The sequence below is a fragment of the Phyllobates terribilis genome, unplaced genomic scaffold (genome assembly GCF_046119375.1).
Source record: "Phyllobates terribilis strain yellow unplaced genomic scaffold, ASM4611937v1 Scaffold_11__3_contigs__length_659146591, whole genome shotgun sequence".
NCBI classification, from domain to species: Eukaryota; Metazoa; Chordata; class Amphibia; order Anura; family Dendrobatidae; genus Phyllobates; species Phyllobates terribilis.
The window spans coordinates 533,412,644-533,430,658 of record NW_027362771.1 but is presented as its reverse complement, the minus strand read 5'-3'; the positions used below and the strand labels follow the sequence as shown (position 1 = coordinate 533,430,658).

Sequence of the window (18,015 nt, the reverse complement as noted above, 5' to 3'; positions counted from 1 at the left end):
GGCTGCGCTTTGGTCTTGATAAAACACAGTGGACCTACACCAGCAGATGACATGGCTCCCCAAACCATCACTGATTGTGGAAACTTCACACTAGACCTCAAGCAGCTTGGATTGTGGCCTCTCCACTCTTCCTCCAGACTCTGGGACCTTGTGGAGTGTGTCAATGACTGCCTTCTGGACATCTGTCAAGTCAGCAGTCTTCCCCATGATTGTGGAGCCTACTGAAACAGACTAAGGGACCTTTTTAAACATTTGGGAAGCCTTCGCAGGTGTTTTTTGTTAATTATTCTAATTTACTGAGATAATGACTTTTGTGTTTTCAATGGCTGTAAGCCATAATCATCAACATTAACAGAAATAAACACTTGAAATAGATCACTCTGTGTGTAATGACTCTATATAATATATGAGCTTCACTTTTTGCATTGAAGAACTGAAATAAATTAACTTTTTGATGATATTCTAATTCAGTGAGATGCATCTGTATCATTCAATGCATATAGGCTGCCACTGTTCTCAGGAATGCATGTCCTGTTTACACAGGATGACGTGCTGCCGAGAACGATGATCTTTTTTGGCAACCCAAAAGATCATTTCACCCTACGAACGAGCGTTTTGCTTGTTTGTCAGATGATCGGCAGCCTGTTTGCATGGGGAAAATAAACATGTAAAAATGTAAATCAGGAATGGTATAAAACAAGAAAACAACAACTAAATATAGACATGGGGCAAAGAAAAACCCAACAATGTTCATGAAACATAAGGTCTCAAACAGCTACACAAATGAAAAAGTTATGCCTGCTCTGAATAAAGGAGTGGCACGAGATCAAACAAAATTGGGCCAAAGGGAGGTAATGCTGTAAAATAACAAAATAATCACATATATATATATATATATATATATATATATATATATATATATACACACACACAGTACAGACCAACAGTTTGGACACACCTTCTCATTTAAAGATTTTTCTGTATTTTCATGACTTTGAAAATTGTACATTCACACTGAAGGCATCAAAACTATGAATTAACAAATGTGGAATTATATACTTAACAACAAAGTGTGAAACAACTGAAAATATGTCTTATATTCTAGGTTCTTCAAAGTAGCCACCTTTTGCTTTGATGACTGCTTTGCACACTCTTGGCATTCTCTTGATGAGCTTCAAGAGGTAGTCACCGGAAATGGTCTTCCAACAATCTTGAAGGAGTTCCCAGAGATGCTTAGCACTTGTTGGCCCTTTTGCCTTCACTCTGCGGTCCAGCTCACCCCAAACCATCTCGATTGGGTTCAGGTCTGGTGACTGTGGAGGCCAGGTCATCTGGCGTAGCACCCCATCACTCTCCTTCTTGGTCAAATAGCCCTTACACAGCCTGGAGATGTGTTTGGGGTCATTGTCCTGTTGAAAAATAAATGATGGTCCAACTAAAAGCAAACCGGATGGAATAGCATGCCGCTGCAAGATGCTGTGGTAGCCATGCTGGTTCAGTATGCCTTCAATTTTGAATAAATCCCCAACAGTGTCACCAGCAAAGCACCCCCACACCATCACACCTCCTCCTCCATGCTTCACGGTGGGAACCAGGCATGTAGAGTCCATCCGTTCACCTTTTCTGCGTCGCACAAAGACACGGTGTTTGGAACCAAAGATCTCAAATTTGGACTCATCAGACCAAAGCACAGATTTCCACTGGTCTAATGTCCATTCCTTGAGTTCTTTAGCCCAAACAAGTCTCTTCTGCTTGTTTCCTGTCCTTAGCAGTGGTTACCTAGCAGCTATTTTACCATGAAGGCCTGCTGCACAAAGTCTCCTCTTAACAGTTGTTGTAGAGATGTGTCTGCTGCTAGAACTTTGTGTGGCATTGACCTGGTCTCTAATCTGAGCTGCTGTTAACCGGCAATTTCTGAGGCTGGTGACTCGGATAAACTTATCCTCAGAAGCAGAGGTGACTCTTGGTCTTCCTTTCCTGGGGCGGTCCTCATGTGAGCCAGTTTCTTTGTAGCGCTTGATTGCAACTGCACTTGGGGACACATTCAAAGTTTGCCCAATTTTTCGCACTGACTGACCTTCATTTCTTAAAGTAATGATGGCCACTCGTTTTTCTTTACTTAGAATTTGTATTATGGCAAGAAAAAAGCAGCTAACAGTCTATTCAGTAGGACTATCAGCTGTGTATCCACCTGACTTCTGCACAACACAATTGATGGTCCCAACCCCATTTATAAGGCAAGAAATCCCACTTATTAAATCTGATAGGGCACACCTGTGAAGTGACAACCATTTCTGGTGACTACCACTTGAAGCTCATCAAGAGAATACCAAGAGTGTGCAAAGCAGTCATCAAAGCAAAAGGTGGCTACTTTGAAGAACCTAGAATATAAGACATATTTTCAGTTGTTTCACACTTTTTTGTTAAGTATATAATTCCACATGTGTTAATTCATAGTTTTGATGCCTTCAGTGTGAATGTACAATTTTCATAGTCATGAAAATACAGAAAAATCTTTAAATGAGAAGGTGTGTCCAAACTTTTGGTCTGCACTAATATATATATATATATATATACATACACACACACATATATGGTCACAGCAGTGATGTCCCATGTATAATGATTGACTGTTGCAGTCAAATACTAACCTCGGTCGTCTTGTGCCAATAACCTCGGCCTTCCTCCTAAGGTCAGTGATGGGTTACAGACAGGACGTCCCCGCTGCCCTGTATATGGAAAGCAGTGATCGTGCGCCAGCGGCTTCAACACGTAATATTTATGATATTGATTACTTACAGCATTACCTCCCTTTTCCCCAATTTCGTCCATTATTAGACATCCCCTTTAAGGCCAAAACAGGCTTTTTTATAGGGAGGTTAATTTGTTACAGAAATATCAGTCATTGACATCCAGTCCATGTGTGAGGTCTCCGGCTGACAGCTCATTGAGTTAGCTGGCAAGGACTTCCCTGAATGACTGGCACGTCGACTACCAATACCGTGAAGATGAGATACGGCTCCATTACACCCAACAATACCATACAGGCAGGTACTGATGGTTTTTCTACGCAGGTTGAGACGTACGCTAGTTCACATCTGCAGATGAATAAAAACCACTTAAGGCTGCTCACAATCCTTTGTGTCTGCTTAAAGCAATTTTCTGTCTGGTTTTTGCATTAGTCTGTATCACCCTCTACTGGGAGCCGTGGCGGCACGTCAGCCTCAGACATTACACAGCAGCACACAAGTCACCCGTCTGCCTTTGACCACATCTTTCGGCACAGGCACTTTGATTTCCAGGTCGGAGTAATCCTGTGACCACGTGTAGTTTTCCCTCACTGCGCCATTATAGCTGTCCGAGTCTGTCTGGAAACTCTCTTGGCTCCTGATAAATAAAAAAAAGAGAAATCAGAGACATGTAAAGCTGTTAAGGACAAGGAGAAACACTTCCCCGGCTTCTACACCATAGCACTGGACCTCATCTGCCTATACGCTGGAGAGTCCCACCACCCTCCCCGTACTCACTCATTTTAGGCTCATCTTGTAGTGCAGATCTCCAGCTCTATACATTGCTGGGAGGACTGACTGGCTACATGGAAGGAAGTAACCAAGGCACTTCTGACAGGTAGGAGCTCAAGAAGGATCCAATGCCGCAACGTGAAATGTAAGGACCTTGGCACTAATAATGATAAGAATGATGAACAGCAATAAAGAATGACATATGCAAACATTTCGGTCTGTATCAGACCTTCATCAGTGTGCTGGAAAAATATATAAAACCTCCTATCAGATATACGGAAGAACTTGTACTGTCAATCATAAAGTAAAGAAATGAACAAAACCATATCTAAGGAACTAAAACTGTGTGGGGAAGAGAGGGAAAAAAGGAGGAAAAAAAAAGAGGTGTAAAAAGGGAAGAGAAAAATAAGGGAAGGGGAAAAAAAAGGGAAGGGGAAAAAAGGGAAGGGGAAAGAAAAGGGAAGGCGAAAAAAAAGGGAAGGCGAAAAAAAAGGGAAGGGGAAAAAAAAGGGAAGGGGAAAAAAAAGGGAAAGGGAAAAAAAAAGGGAAAGGGAAAAAAAAAGGGAAGAAAAAAAAGGGAAGGGGAAAAAAAAGGGAAGGGAAGAAAAGGGGAGGGAAAAAAAGGGGAGGGAAAAAAAGGGGAGGGAAAAAAAGGGGAGGGAAAAAAAGGGGAGGGAAAAAAGGGAAGGGAAGAAGAGGGGTAGGGAAAAAAGGGGAGGGGAAAAACGGGGAAGGGAAAAAAGGGGAAGGGGAAAAAGGGGAGGGGAAAAAAGGGGAGGGGAAAAGGGGAGGGGAAAAGGGGAGGGGAAAAGGGGAGAGGAAAAAAGGGGAGGGGAAAAAAAGGAAAGGGAAAAAAGGGGGAGGGAAAAAGGGAAAGGAAAAAAAGGGGAGGGAAAAAAAGGGAGGAAAGAAAAAGAAAAACAAGAAAAAAAAACTGACACTATTTTTGTTTTGGCTCTCTCGAGTATGTTTTTGGTCATTTCCTCATTTTTGGGTAGAGTGTTTTCCACTATTGAGGTCAAATTTCTTATATTTGATTTTAATTGGTTCTCCTTTATTTTTTCTTCTTTCCCTACACAGATTCAGTTATGTAGATATGGTTTTGATCATTTCTTTACTTTAGAAGTATTTTTCTACATATTTACTCTGACAATGCAAGTTCTTCTGTATATCTGATAGGAGGTTGTGTATCTTTTTCCAGCACGCTGATGAAGGTCCGATACAGGCCGAAGCGTTTGTGTATGTAATTCTGGATTGCTGTTCATCATTAAAATTCTTTTCTTTTCATCATTCCAAGTGCCGAGTTCCTAACCTTGACTAACTACATTAACGGGACCCATACACCGAGCGATCGGAAGACTGGCATCTCTCCCGATTCCCCCAGACTCATGAATGATTGGCAGCGATTGCCTGCCTAGATAACAAAAGCATTGGGTGTTTCAACTAAATTTGCAATTACAGATATTACTGAGAATTTATTTTGGATTTTTACTTCTCAAATAATGGAAATAGTGATGTTCGGAGGATTTTAAAAAAATCCACTCAGGTCAATTTTCTAATAAAGAAGCATCGAAGTTCAGTGCGGAGGGTTGCAATATGCGGCCGGGCTGAGACAGCTTGCAATTTTAACACTGGCCACTAGGCCTTATACTAGACTCACACTTCCTGTTCTGTACAAATTACTTTTCAGCAGTCTCATCATCATCATCACAGGCAGGATTTACAATGACAGATAACACCTCAATATAAAGCAGATAACCCAGGATCCACCAATCAGAATAAGAAATGTCACAGCTCACCATCCTCAACCTCCTTCCAAAATGTCCTTTGACCAGATTAAATGATCAGATTATACATTGATATAAAGAAATAGGGTCAGAGTCTGTGAAAAACAGGAAGCAGGAATCTAGTATTAGGCCTAGTGATCAGTGTGACAATGACAGGATTTTTTATAGTTTCAAATACACTAATATGAAAAAAATCTATATAGAATTTTTTTAAAAAAAAGTAAAGACTATAAAAATCAATGACAATTAAAAAGGCCTACATCTCTGAAACATGGAGGATTTAAAAAGAAAATAAAAAAAACTGTATTTAGGGGAGCAGCAGAAATAAAAGAGCAAAAGCTGCCCTCTTTTGACCTGGTGACAGGTCCTCTTTAACCCCTTTGCGATCTTGAGTTATTCTGTTTTCGTTTTTTGCTCCTCTTCTTCCCAGAGTCATAACTTTTTTCATTTTTTGGTCAATATGGCCATATGTTTTTTTGCGGGACAAATTGTACTTTTGAACGACACCATTGGTTTTACCATATCGTCTACTGGAGAACGGGAAAAAAATTTCCAGTGCGGTGAAATTGCAAAAAAAATGCAATTCAACAATTGTTTTTTGTTTTTTTTTACCACGTTTCACTGAATGCTAAAACTGACCTTCCATTATTATTCTCCAGGTCATTACGAGTTCGTAGACACCAAACATGTTTAGGTTCTTTTTTATTTAAGTGGTGAAAAAAAAATCCAAAGTTTGCAAAAAAAAAAAAAAAAAAAGTAGCAATTTTCCAAGACCTGTAGCGTCTCCATTTTTCGGGATCTGGGGCCGGGTGAGGGCTTATTTTTTGTACGCAGAGCTGACGTTTTTATTGATACCATTTTGGGGTAGATACAATCTTTTGTTCGCCTGTTATTGCAATGTTGCGGCGACAAAAAAAACGTAAATTCTGGCGTTTTTTTTTTTTCTCGTTACGCCGTTTCCCGATCAGATTAATTGTTTTTTTATATTGATAGATCGGGCAATTCTGTACGTGGCGATACCAAATATGTGTATTTGATTTTTTTTTATTATTGTTTTATTTTGAATGGGGCGAAAGGTGGGTGATTTGAACTTTTATATTTTTTTAAAAACATATTTTTTTACTTCTTACTTGCTTCAATAGTCTCCATGGGAGACTAGACGGTGCGATCATACGATCGCCTGTGTTACACATAGCGGGGCTTCAGATGACCCATTCCCTTTAACAATGAATACAATGTAGTCAACTATAAGGTGACTTGGAACATATTGATTTTAGGACGCCTTTTTTATGTGATATCTGTATGGACGTTTTCCTGCTTTTTTACTAGTTATTTTTCCCAAATGAATGGTCATAAAAGAATTCTCCTTTCTCCCTGGACTCTGGTCTGCCATATATTAAAACACTACATCACTGCACATTAAACAGCTAATACTGGCGTATATGTCTCTGGCTTCTCCACATAGTGTACACAGCCATAACTAACCTGGATTATATATATTATATATGTAATAATAGAGGGTGGTATCACAAATGCAACTCCCCAATGGTAGAGTCACAGCTATATACATCAATTCTCATTACAGCGGTAACTGCTCCCTCTTGCAAAAGCAGCAATTCTGATTATGACCTTATATTAGGACACAGTTCATAATGCGGATCCCTAATAAAGTCTTACTGTCCGTAATCGGGAATATAAGGACAACTTCCAGGTGCTGGAGGAGAAGGAAGTCAGCAGGGATGCAAATATTAAAAAGTAATAAAGTTTTTTTTTCTGATCAGAACATTTTCTGATTTGGCAAACTTCAGCTTTCTTACTGAGACTTTGTGCCGGTCCAAATCACCATTTAGATTGCTCTTGGAAGGTGCTGCTTTCTCCTTGCAGTGTGCATATCAATTCTCCTCCAAAACCAAGAAAACTAGTGCCACCAGTGTATAGCGCAGGCTCAGTTACTGTGCCCGGTCCACATATAGCGGATGAAAACTGTTCTATAACTGGCATCCTCCTCTCGTTTTGGGTGCCCATCGCCGTCCCCACCCCTGTGCAGGAATTGTGGAGTGCCAATGGGTTGTCATTGCAGCCAGGGACCTACTGAGGTCCCAATGGCTGACAAGCTGGTACTCCTATGAAGCCCAGCTACAGGCCAAGCTACACAGGACACCATCATTTACCTATGTATTACCATAGCGTGGTATTGCAGCATATATAACAATCGATCAAAGGATAGCAAGTCCCCTAGGAGAACTAAAAAAAAAACAAACAGCAATAAAAATATGTTTTTAGAAATAAAAATGTGTATCGCCCAGCTTTTCCCCTTAAATAAAGCATACCATATACAGTACAGACCAAAAGTTTGGACACACCTTCTCATTTAAAGATTTTTCTGTATTTTCATGACTATGAAAATTGTACATTCACACTGAAGGCATCAAAACTATGAATTAACACATGTGGAATTATATACTTAACAACAAAGTGTGAAACAACTGAAAATATGTCTTATATTCTAGGTTCTTCAAAGTAGCCACCTTTTGCTTTGATGACTGCTTTGCACACTGTTGGCATTCTCTTGATGAGCTTCAAGAGGTAGTCACCGGAAATGGTCTTCCAACAATCTTGAAGGAGTTCCCAGAGATGCTTAGCACTTGTTGGCCCTTTTGTCTTCACTCTGCGGTCCAGCTCACCCCAAACCATCTCGATTGGGTTCAGGTCTGGTGACTGTGGAGGCCAGGTCATCTGGCGTAGCACCCCATCACTCTCCCTCTTGGTCAAATAGCCCTTACACAGCCTGGAGGTGTGTTTGGGGTCATTGTCCTGTTGAAAAATAAATGATGGTCCAACTAAACGCAAACCGGATGGAATAGCATGCCGCTGCAAGATGCTGTGGTAGCCATGCTGGTTCAGTATGCCTTCAATTTTGAATAAATCCCCAACAGTGTCACCAGCAAAGCACCCCCACACCATCACACCTCTTCCTCCATGCTTCACGGTGGGAACCAGGCATGTAGAGTCCATCCGTTCACCTTTTCTGCGTCGCACAAAGACACGGTGGTTGGAACCAAAGATCTCAAATTTGGACTCATCAGACTAAAGCACAGATTTCCACTGGTCTAATGTCCATTCCTTGTGTTCTTTAGCCCAAACAAGTCTCTTCTGCTTGTTGCCTGTCCTTAGCAGTGGTTTCCTAGCAGCTATTTTACCATGAAGGCCTGCTGCACAAAGTCTCTTCTTAACAGTTGTTGTAGAGATGTGTCTGCTGCTAGAACTCTGTGTGGCATTGACCTGGTCTCTAATCTGAGCTGCTGTTAACCTGTGATTTCTGAGGCTGGTGACTCGGATAAACTTATCCTCAGAAGCAGAGGTGACTCTTGGTCTTCCTTTCCTGGGGCGGTCCTCATGTGAGCCAGTTTCTTTGTAGTGCTTGATGGTTTTTGCAACTGCACTTGGGGACACATTCAAAGTTTGCCCAATTTTTTGGACTGACTGACCTTCATTTCTTATAGTAATGATGGCCACTCGTTTTTCTTTACTTAGCTGCTTTTTTCTTGCCATAATACAAATTCTAACAGTCTATTCAGTAGGACTATCACCTGTGTATCCACCAGACTTCTGCACAACACAACTGATGGTCCCAACCCCATTTATAAGGCAAGAAATCCCACTTATTAAACCTGACAGGGCATACCTGTGAAGTGAAAACCATTTCCAGTGACTACCTCTTGAAGCTCATCAAGAGTGTGCAAAGCAGTCATCAAAGCAAAAGGTGGCTACTTTGAAGAACCTAGAATATAAGACATATTTTCTGTTGTTTCACACTTTTTTGTTAAGTATAATTTCACATGTGTTAATTCATAGTTTTGATGCCTTCAGTGAGAATGTACAATTTTCATAGTCATGAAAATACAGAAAAATCTTTAAATGAGAAGGTGTGTCCAAACTTTTGGTCTGTACTGTATACTCGAGTATAAGCCGACTTTTTAAGCACATTTTTAGGCTGAAAAAGCCCCCCCCCTCGGCTTATACTCGAGTTCTCCCATGGGCGTGGAGAACAGTGAATATTCATTCTATTTAGTAGCAGGCACAGAGGATCGCTGAGCCGCTGTAGGAGCTGCACCGCTGCTGACACTGCGCCTCTGCTGATGCTGAGAACTATTAAAGAAAATAACTATTCACTCCTTTCCATGCCCATAGTCCCGGCTTGGAGAGGAGTGAATATCCCAGCAGCTCACCTCAGAGTCTGACGGTGCATGGTAGTGACGCCATGTGCTGCACAGATGCTGAGATCAGCTGGTAGCAGACAGGACGCAGCGCTGGAGCAGAGGGAAGGAAGGTGAGTAGAAGTATTTGTTTTTTTCATGTGTGCAGTGATGGAGAGCCATGCTTACCGGGATGGGGGGCCATGCCTACCAGGACGAGGGTCCATGTCTACCAGGATTGGGGATGAGGGGGCCATGCCTATCAGGATTGGGGATGACGGGACCATGCATACCTGGATTGGGGATGACGGGGCCATGCATACCTGGATTGGGGATGACGGGGCCATGCATACCTGGATTGCGGATGACGGGGCCATGCATACCTGGATTAGGGATGACGGGGCCATGCATACCTGGATTGGGGATGATGGGGCCATGCATACCTGGATTGGGGATGACGGGGCCATGCATACCAGGATTGGGGATGAGGGGGCCATGCATACCACGACGGGGGTCCATGCATACCATGACGGGGGCCCATGCATACCACGACGGGGGTCCATGCCTACCAGGATTGGGGATGACGGGCCCATGCATATCTGGATTGGGGATGACGGGGCCATGCATACCTGGATTGGGGATGACGGGGCCATGCATACCTGGATTGGGGATGACGGGGCCATGCATACCTGGATTGGGGATGACGGGGCCATGCATACCAGGATTGGGGATGACGGGGCCATGCATACCTGGATTGGGGATGACGGGGCCATGCATACCTGGATTGGGGATGACGGGGCCATGCATACCTGGATTGGGGATGAGGGGGCCATGCATACCAGGATTGGTGATGAGGGGGCCATGCATACCACGACGGGGGTCCACGCATACCAGGATTGGAGATGAGGGGGCCATGCATACCAGGATTGGGGATGAGGGGTGCCATACCTACTAGGATTGGAGAGGAGGGGTGCCATGCATACCAGGATTGGGAATGAGGGGGCCATGCATACCAGGAATAGGGATGAGGGGTGCCATGCATACCAGGATTGGGAATGAGGGGTGCCATGCATACCAGGATTGGGGATGAGGGGTGCCATGCATACCAGGATTGGGGATGAGGGGTGCCATGCATACCAGGATTGGGGATGAGGGGTGCCATGCATACCAGGATTGGGGATGAGGGGTGCCATGCATACCAGGATTGGGGATGAGGGGTGCCATGCATACCAGGATTGGGGATGACTGGTGCCATGCATACCAGGATTGGGGATGACTGGTGCCATGCATACCAGGATTGGGGATGAGGGGTGCCATGCATACCAGGATTGGGGATGAGGGGTGCCATGCACACCACGACGGGGGTCCACGCATACCAGGATTGGGGACGGGGGTCCATGCATAGCAGGACAGGGGTCCATGCATACCAGGATGAGGAAATTTACAAGTAACTGATGTATTTCCCACTCCTAGGCTTATACTCGAGTCAATACGTTTTCCCAGTTTTTTGTGGTAAAATTAGGTGCCTCGGCTTATATTCGGGTTGGCTTATACTCGAGTATATACGGTATGTTTGGTATCATCTGTAAAAGTCCTATGTTTCAAACAAAAAAAAAAAGGATTTAACTAGTGTTGAGAGAGTATGTTCTGTTAACCCTTTCGCTGAGTATGCTCAGGCCAAGCTCCGAGTATTTACAGCTGCTCGGTGATATGGTTAAATCGCTCCATTGTGCATGATTTGCGACTGTTTGACATCTTTATTACATGTGAGGAATGTCTATTTTTTACACATTGCTCACATGTAATAAAGCTGTCAAACAGTTGCAAATCATACACACGGGAGCGATTCAACCATATCACCGAGCAGCTGTAAATACTCGGAGCTCGGCCCGAGCATACTCGGACACAACATACTCACTCAACACTAGACTTAACCCATAAAGGTAAACAACTTAAAGCAACCAAAAAATAAAAATTGTCGTTTTTCAGTTGCACCTATCCCCCAAAAATGCAATAAAAAGCAATAAACACACTGTATTTATGTCAAAATAATATCAATAAAAATGTCAGCTCCCCACAAAATCAGAAGACCTCACAAAGGTCCATTGACAAAAAAAAAAAACAGAAAATGACAACACAAAACATTTTTTTTTAACAAACTTCTGTTTCATAATTAAATTAAAAAAAGAAATACAAATTTGATATTGCCATAGACATACTGACCTAGAGAATCATGTTGCCAGGGGTAATTTTTACACACTTAAAACACCATAAAAGCAATGCCAGCTCTTCTTCCCTTTAACCTGTTCCTCTACTTGTGAATCTCAGGAGCTCAGCCATGTCCCTCTTCCTCACTGTCTGGAGTGAGGCTGTAAAACAACTGCGTGCAGCGGGAGCCTCTCCCCTCTGGCCGCAGCGGGAGCCTCTCCCCTCTGGCCGCAGCGGGAGCCTCTCCCCTCTGGCCGCAGCGGGAGCCTCTCCCCTCTGGCCGCAGCGGGAGCCTCTCCCCTCTGGCCGCAGCGGGAGCCTCTCCCCTCTGGCCGCAGCGGGAGCCTCTCCCCTCTGGCCGCAGCGGGAGCCTCTCCCCTCTGGCCGCAGCGGGAGCCTCTCCCCTCTGGCCGCAGCGGGAGCCTCTCCCCTCTGGCCGCAGCGGGAGCCTCTCCCCTCTGGCCGCAGCGGGAGCCTCTCCCCTGTCCTTCAAATTTAGCTGATCATCAGTCAAAACAACTGGGCAGGAGATTAACCCTACCTGTCCCAAGGGACTACCCAGCGCCTCTCGCCTCCCTATCAGAAGGGTAGAGGCGTTGCCGACACTCACACGATGCAGCGCACGGCCTGCAGGTATCATGCATGCATCCTATTCTAATTAATATTATGGGGGCACAATACCCACCAGGCGTGCACAGTACTCGCTGATGACCTGGCAGGGGCCATAGTCGTCATGTTAGCATGCCCTCTCACCTCCTGATTTGGAAGTGAGAGGTGGTGGATAATCCCTCTAAGGGCCATACAGCAAGTACTGAAGACTAAATCTGTGGAAACAAATGCATCTCGGGTTCACTTTTCTTAGTCTTCCTTTAAGAATTGGTAGCAGTGACTATATACAGATAGAAGAATATATCCTACATGTCATAATATGATATATTGTGGTACTTTACTGGGGTTCAGAAGTGGAGTCCTGCGTGTTATTTCCGCTGGCCTCGGAGATCTCTTGTGGATCCGGAAGAATAGGCACTTCTGGGTTTACCGGAATGGCTTCTGCTGGCGCTTCTACGACCACTTCTTCCGCTGCTCCCGGGGCGTCGCAGCTCTCCGACAAGCTTTCCTCTGTTTTTCTTAACTTCTCTAGCACCCTCTGCTCGTGGTCCTGCATGGCCAGTCGCTCGTAGGTTTTAAATGCCTGATGGAGGATAAGTGTAATTTACCCGCGCTGCCAGGATTACGGATGGGGCACCGCACACTGTAAGGACCAGCTACTCACCTGCAGCACCATGCTTTGTGCAGTACCTGGGGGGAATCCCATGCGGTCCTGGGGGCTTAAAAGCAGTCGGTAAAAGTCTGTCTTCCGGTACAAAAATCCAAAGTAAACATTTAAAAAGTCCTGGATGTTTCCCACGTGCTGCAGGATCCCCAGTAGCGCGTGGTCGTAGCGGTCTGACAGGTCCGGCTCCATCACTGCAGCCTGCAAAGAAAACACAATCAGGTGGTCAGCCTGGAGAGAGACGGAAATGGAGAAATTAACACATGGTCACCTGTCCTTCTCTGGGCATAGAAAAGCTAAAGGGGTTCTCATCCTCACCGGAAACTGCTGATATTAGCAAGGAAAGCAGAGGACAGCCAGGCCCCGATTCCCTCATAGCCACATATGAGGCGGCAGAGTTGGGGTCCAGAGACTAGCAGCCAGCCCGGACATCAGGCTCCGTATTTGGACCGTGAACGTTGGCCTAACCTACAACCACCAGTCAGATTACAGCTTTCATTTCTCCAGAGCAGCTTGAAAAATGAAAGGACTGATGTGATTGGTTCTATGGAGTAAAGCACTATCATATACCTTATACCAGAGCTGTGGAGTCGGTAAGCCAAACCAGCGACTCCGACTCCTCAATTTCCCTTACACCGACTCCGACTCCCACATATATTGCTTATATTTCAGTGAAAAATTTATTGTAGTACAATGTGAACATCAGACATTTAATCATTTTTATGATACAATAATCAAGATATTTAGATAGAACATAATATATATTTATTGGAATACAACTTTAGAACACAAAAAACTGTAATAAATTGTAAATATGTAATACACTATGTAATATCGATTATATATATCTATATATCTAAATATATATATCTATAGATAGATAGATAGATAGATATAAACTATGTAAGTGGCAAAAAACAGTTTTCAACAAAAACATACTAAATAACATTTGTGCCGTCTATGAATTTGTTCTAAGAAATAGTATCGCCTCCATCAGATCCTCCTTCATAGATGACCTCAAATCTGACCTAATAATTCTAAGATTAGAGAACAACCTCTCTACACTAACTTGGGTTGGAGGCAAAGCCGTAACCACATGGGCGACATCTCTAACAATTTCCGGGTATAAAGGAATTGCCTCATGCAGTCAGTTTTGATGAACGGTTGAATTTTTCTATTTCTTTGAGGGCAAGTGAAACATTTTGCTGAAATATGGTCAATCTGCTTGCTATAGGAGACGGAGTGAAATCTTTTTCCTTGCGGCAACGCTTTGCCTGCTCCATGTCATCCACATACTTGTCAAAGTCAAACTCCTCATCTGATGAGGATGAAGATATGGCAGCAGTAGCACTGTCAGGAGCCAAGTCCTCTTGCGCCTGGCCGTCCTGCTGCTTCCTCAGTCAGAGCTTCTTTTCCTTTAGTAAGCTGTTGATCATCAAGCAGTATACGATGACTTGGGTCCACATAAACAGCTGACAGAAAAAAATTATTTTCCAATAGCTGTCTCTCTCCGTTTCATTGAAGCAGAAATGCCATCTGCGATTAACCCTCCTCTTTGGGACAGGCAAAATAGCAAGTTCTTCCACTCCCTTGTGAAAATGGCAGGAGTTAAATCCTCAGCTTGTAATTTTTTAGTCACGGTAAATGGGTGATTAAGCAATTCCTTCAATTCAGCCACCTGTGTCCATTGACCTTCATTTAGGGTTACCTGAGGTTTCGCCATATCTATAAGAAACGGTTTTAGTTCAAGCAATCGCTCAATCATTAAATAAGTGCTGCCCCACCGAGTGGCTTGATCGACAATTGCCCCTTTCCCAGCACGTCTCCTCAAGATGGAATCAATTTTAGGGGTTCTGGCGGCAATAACCAATTTCTCACTTTTCCAGTCAGATTTCCAGCATGTCCCTCTTACAGACTATCTCTTATTGCCAGCTGCAGCCTGTGCACAACACAGCGCATGTGATGAATAGGAAAGAGGTGTGAAGCAGCTTCAACAAGATCATCTATTCCTAAAGTATAATTTTGCTGTTCTTCTGTTGTAATATCTGTTTGCTCCTCAGTTACATGAACAGCACTGTGGCCTTCCATCTCAAACATACTGAATCCTACATTTTCTTCTAGCTGTTGTTCATTACTCTCATTCATCAGTTTAATTGCACTTATCATGTTTGAAGCATTGTCCGTTACAATTGTGAGCCCAAAAACGGATCCTCACAAAGAATGAGCATGTCAGTTTGTGCGGCGTTTTTCTAATCTGCTTTTGCAATTGAAAACATTATCTATGCGCTCAAAAACCTTTCAGGTGATGCGGTTTTTTAAAAAGCTGATCTGCTTTTGCAGCTGAAAAACGTATCCTCAAAAAACGCTGTGTGTGAATGTAGCCTTAGATCAGGAATAGAACAGTCATTTATAGGACATTTCATAACTTTCCCAAATTCCTATGAAAAAATATTCAGCACATTCTGCATTAAACTGCTGTACCCAATTTATTATATATTTTAGGAGTCGGAGTCGGTCCATTTTATACCGACTCCACCAAAATGAGTACCGACTCCGACTCCACACCCCTGCCTTATACATTGTTTTATATAGACATTCAGGCATCAATATTTTATAGAATCCTAGAACGTTAGGCTATGTTCACACATCTTGTGTTTTTTCAGTGTTTTTTTTTATGCAAATTTGCAGCTGCGTTTTACAATACCAGCAAAGTCTATGAGAATCCAGAAATCTCATGCACACACCTTGGTTTTTATGAAATCAGTATTTTGTGCTTTGCAGGTTTTTTTGCACAATAGAGCGTGTCAATACAGCGATTTTCACCCATTGGAAGTAATGGGTGGTGAAAAAAAACACCTGCATACTGTTTGTGTGACTGTATTGGAAAGTGCAGCAGAACATTGCAAAATAAATGTGTACAAAGCATGCCATACATGTTTCTTTGCAATGAGTTCCTAAAGTGGACAGATATGTCAGCATAAGAAATGAGCAGAGCTGTGAAACTTCGGGCTCGACCAAACTTAAGTCCAAAGGTAGCAGAACAGCACCCGAACTTGAACCCCATAGAAATCAATGGTGACCCAAACTTTGGAGCTGGAAAATCTCTTTCCTTTACAGTTAAGGTTCGCTCATCTCTAGTCAGCATCCATCCTGGCTGTGGCTACTGTCAGACACATAAATAAATGTATGCACTTGAAAGCGGGCACAAGCACAATGTGAACCTAGCCTTACTTTCAAATGAAGCAGCGTTTCAGAGAAATCATACATGGAACATGCCGCACGGGTGACTAGTCCAGGAGGCCGGTCCCCAGAAGCTTCTTCGTTCTCACCCCACTCCCCTAGGCTTATAGTCCCGGGAAGCAGGGCTTAGAGAAGCCACTAGGGACTGGCCTCTTGTTACATGTGTGACCCAGGGTCTGGTGTACCCGGCTGATAACAGAGTCGGGGTCTGATGCCTGCAGCAGAAATCAGCTGTCAGGCAGCCAGACGGACCTCTCTCTATTACTACCTGTATGTTTTTGAAAAAAAGTAAAAATCAATTTAGCCAAAAACATAAAAAATAGTGATATCCCCCTGTCTGTCAACTTTGCAGCAGCGAAGATCCACAAAACCGCTGCAGCCAATCACTGGCCTCAGTGATAACGCGATTATGTGCAGCATAAGTCCAATCATTGGTTGCAGCGCTGCACTGGCACATTACAACGTAACAAAGAGCGACAGTGACGATGAGTAACAAGGTCCGGTTATTTATTTATTTATTATAATATATACTCTAATGTCAACTCCTCTAACAGATCCAGAGGTGTCCATGTGGCTACAAAAGGGGAATAAGTAGGAACATCAGCTTCTAAATATACTGGTGAACTAAAAGTCCCAGCACATGTGCACACACAAACACCAGTAGTGGTTAGCAGCCAATCAGCTGACAGCTTACATCGTCGGCTGGGAAGACAAACTATAATCTGATTGTCTGCTAGAGACACCAATCCACTCTCCCTCCCAGCGGGGACAACATTCCTCTCTGCCGCCGGCTCCCATCATGTAACATCAATCTACGCCAGAGAGAAGTCACTGACAATACACGACACCTCATGCCGACACTACCGGGAGCCGCGCCCGGCACCACACAGCAAAGCAACTCACATGGGATTTGTGTCACCCACTGTTTTCACTCTCCGGTGTCCGTAGAAACAACTTCCGGGCCGCTACACACTTCCGCTTCCGGTTATTAGCACAGGTATGCGATTTGCCCAGTTCCAAAATGGCGCCTGTTGCTATGGCAACAGGGGCAGAAAGTAACGTTATGGCCTCATAGTAAATGTATTTTTTTATTGGAGCGGTGAATATGCTCGGTGTGTAGCTGTATTTAGTAGATATACGTATAGTTATAAACACATGTGTATACTGTATGTATATATGGATATACACACACACACACATATATATATATATATATATATATATATATATATATAAAACTGGCAGACACACAGAAAGGGCTCCTGTGCAAGAACAATGCATGGGCCCTTTTTGGGATATATTGTAGGATTTGGTCAGTCCTGGTTGGCCCTGCACCCTACTACCATCTATATATTACTGATTCTGCATCCGTCTTTTTATATATATTGCATCCGTCTTTATATATATATATATATATATATATATATATATATATATATATATATATATATATAATATTTTTTAAAATGTATTTAACACACTTATATAGCACCATCATATTCCACAGTGCTTTACAGACATTATGGGCACTGTCCCCATTGGGGCTCACAATCTACATTCCCTATCAGTATGTCTTTGGAGTGTGGGAGGAAACTGAAGACCCTGGAGGAAACCCACACAAACACAGAAAGAAGATACAGATTCCTTGCAGATGTTGTCCTTGGTGGGATTTGAACTGAGGACCCCAGTGCTGCAAGGCTACAGTGCTAACCACTGAGCCGCCCCGATTGGTGGCTTTTTGTGTATAACCCCGCCCACACCATTGATTGGCTGCTTTCTGTGTAGAACTC

General features: G+C 43.4%; 1 protein-coding gene across 2 annotated transcripts in view; it reads right to left on the bottom strand.

The window, feature by feature from the left end:
• NUDCD3 (NudC domain containing 3) overlaps positions 1-17,255 on the bottom strand; it is a 37,898-nt gene extending 20,643 nt beyond the window's left edge. For both annotated transcript variants that reach the window (XM_073653778.1, XM_073653779.1), the window contains exons 1-4: positions 17,129-17,255; positions 12,986-13,186; positions 12,663-12,904; positions 3,255-3,387 (exon numbers count right to left, since the gene is read on the bottom strand). In XM_073653778.1, the coding sequence (XP_073509879.1) occupies positions 3,255-3,387; positions 12,663-12,904; positions 12,986-13,177 (567 nt within the window). In that variant the 5' untranslated portion in view covers positions 13,178-13,186; positions 17,129-17,255. The remainder of the gene's footprint in view (positions 1-3,254; positions 3,388-12,662; positions 12,905-12,985; positions 13,187-17,128) is intronic.
• Positions 17,256-18,015: the final 760 nt, after the last annotated feature.